We start from the raw sequence: 1,561 nt of genomic DNA, 5'->3' as shown, positions 1-1,561 counted from the left end.
CCTCCTCCCCTTCTCTCTGCCCCCACCCTGACCCACCACCCCTACCTTTGCTTTCGGTGGGGATCCTGAGGGTGAGGGCTCCACAGGTTCTGCCTCAGATTCCCCTTCCTCTTCCTCCTCTTCCTCCTCCTCCTCATCCACTCCAGCTCCCCCCTCCTCCTGGATAGGAGGGGTCCCCTCGGAGGGGGGAGCAGAGGTTTTCTCCTTCTTCCTCTTCCTCCTGGTATGTCGGGTGGAGGTGGGGGGGAGTCGCCGCAGCTTGTGGGGTGGAGGCAGGCGCGCCGAGAGCGGGTGGTGGGTGTGGTGGGATGTGTGCCGGTGAACTGGGGGTGCAGGAGAGCCAGTTGAGGCCCCCACAGCAGACGGGGGCCCCTCCCCACCCGAGGGGCACACACCTTCTTCTAGCTCAAGGCCTCAAACAAGGGCACCCCTAGTCCTTCCTTCAGAGTCAGGCCCTCCCAGCACCTGCGTCCACGCGCCTGTGACTGGTGAGGGACCGGTGGCGTGGGCGGAGAGGAGTGATGGAGAGGGAAGGTCATGGGCGGGGGACATGATCCAGCAAGGACGGGACAGGCAGAGGGGGAGACAAGGTGGCAGGGAGGAGAGAGTGAGCCAAAGGAGAAGGTGAAGGTCACCACGGGAGGGCCCAGGCCCGTCTCCCTAGATCTCCCCCGGTCTGGGGCCCGGCTCCCCGGCAGGCGGACAGGCGATGGGTGAGGAGGCGGGATGACTTAACACGGCATGTGGCCCAGCACAGAGTCCAGCACAGTGTCCAGCACAGGATGGCACTGGGTGACCAAGCCGGAGGTGAGCGCATTGATGGTGGCGATGAAGGTGATGGTGGTGAGGGCGGCCACACTAGGGGTCCCCAGGCTACCCACACTCAAAGTCCCGCTCGCTGTAGCTGCGGCTGGGCTTCTCGGGGTCCCAGGCCGGGGGCTTGCTGATGAGGTCCCCAAACCTGCTCACAGCCAAGGTCTTGCCCAAGTCATCGTCCTCCTCCTCCACATCTGGACTCAGAGGGGGCTCCTCCAGGGGCACCCGGACCTGCAGGCCCAGACAGCCTCGCCTAAGGACCCCAGGCCCATGGACACCCACACCCACCCCAACTCCAAGCCCTGCTTGGGGGCAGGGAGCCCAGCAGGCTCCATCATCGCAGGCCCCTTCCCCCAGTCAGGTCTGGGTCAGCATCTCAGAAACCACCCCTCCAGACTCCCGGGGCCTGGGAGGAGAGGGGTCTACGGATCTGAAAAAGACCAAAAGGCTCCCTCTTTCTCCATATGCCCCAGCCCAGCTCCCATCCTCCCCGGCCGGGCTTCCATCCCCGGATGTGAGGGTCCCAGGGTCGGTCAGAGGACGCCTCTCCCCACCTAGGGTTCCTCCCCTCCTCTTCCCTCAGCCCCGCGCGCGCCAGTCACCTGGGGTAGGGGGGAGGCGCCCCCGGGCGGCGGGATCACTCCGTTGGCCATGGCCGGGAGGCGGCCTGGGACGCTCTCGCTCACTAAGGGACCCGAGCCCCGGGTGAGCAGGGGCCGCTGCGGGGGCCTAGCGGGGAGCCCTG

At 66.7% G+C, this 1,561-nt stretch overlaps 1 protein-coding gene across 1 annotated transcript in view; it reads right to left on the bottom strand.

Moving 5' to 3' along the window:
* The window catches only part of SLC4A3 (solute carrier family 4 member 3), a 15,539-nt gene that overhangs the window by 13,371 nt on the left and 607 nt on the right, over positions 1–1,561 (bottom strand). The window contains exons 2-4 of the mRNA XM_008058897.2: positions 1,419–1,558; positions 882–1,047; positions 46–323 (exon numbers count right to left, since the gene is read on the bottom strand). Coding sequence (XP_008057088.1) covers positions 46–323; positions 882–1,047; positions 1,419–1,469 — 495 coding nt within the window. The 5' untranslated portion in view covers positions 1,470–1,558. The remainder of the gene's footprint in view (positions 1–45; positions 324–881; positions 1,048–1,418; positions 1,559–1,561) is intronic.

This window comes from Carlito syrichta, unplaced genomic scaffold (assembly GCF_000164805.1).
Source record: "Carlito syrichta isolate Samal-C Ts95f unplaced genomic scaffold, Tarsius_syrichta-2.0.1 Scaffold303646, whole genome shotgun sequence".
In the NCBI taxonomy this organism is placed as follows: domain Eukaryota; kingdom Metazoa; phylum Chordata; class Mammalia; order Primates; family Tarsiidae; genus Carlito; species Carlito syrichta.
Note: the sequence above shows the minus strand (reverse complement) of the source record. Positions and strands in the feature narration are given on the sequence as shown.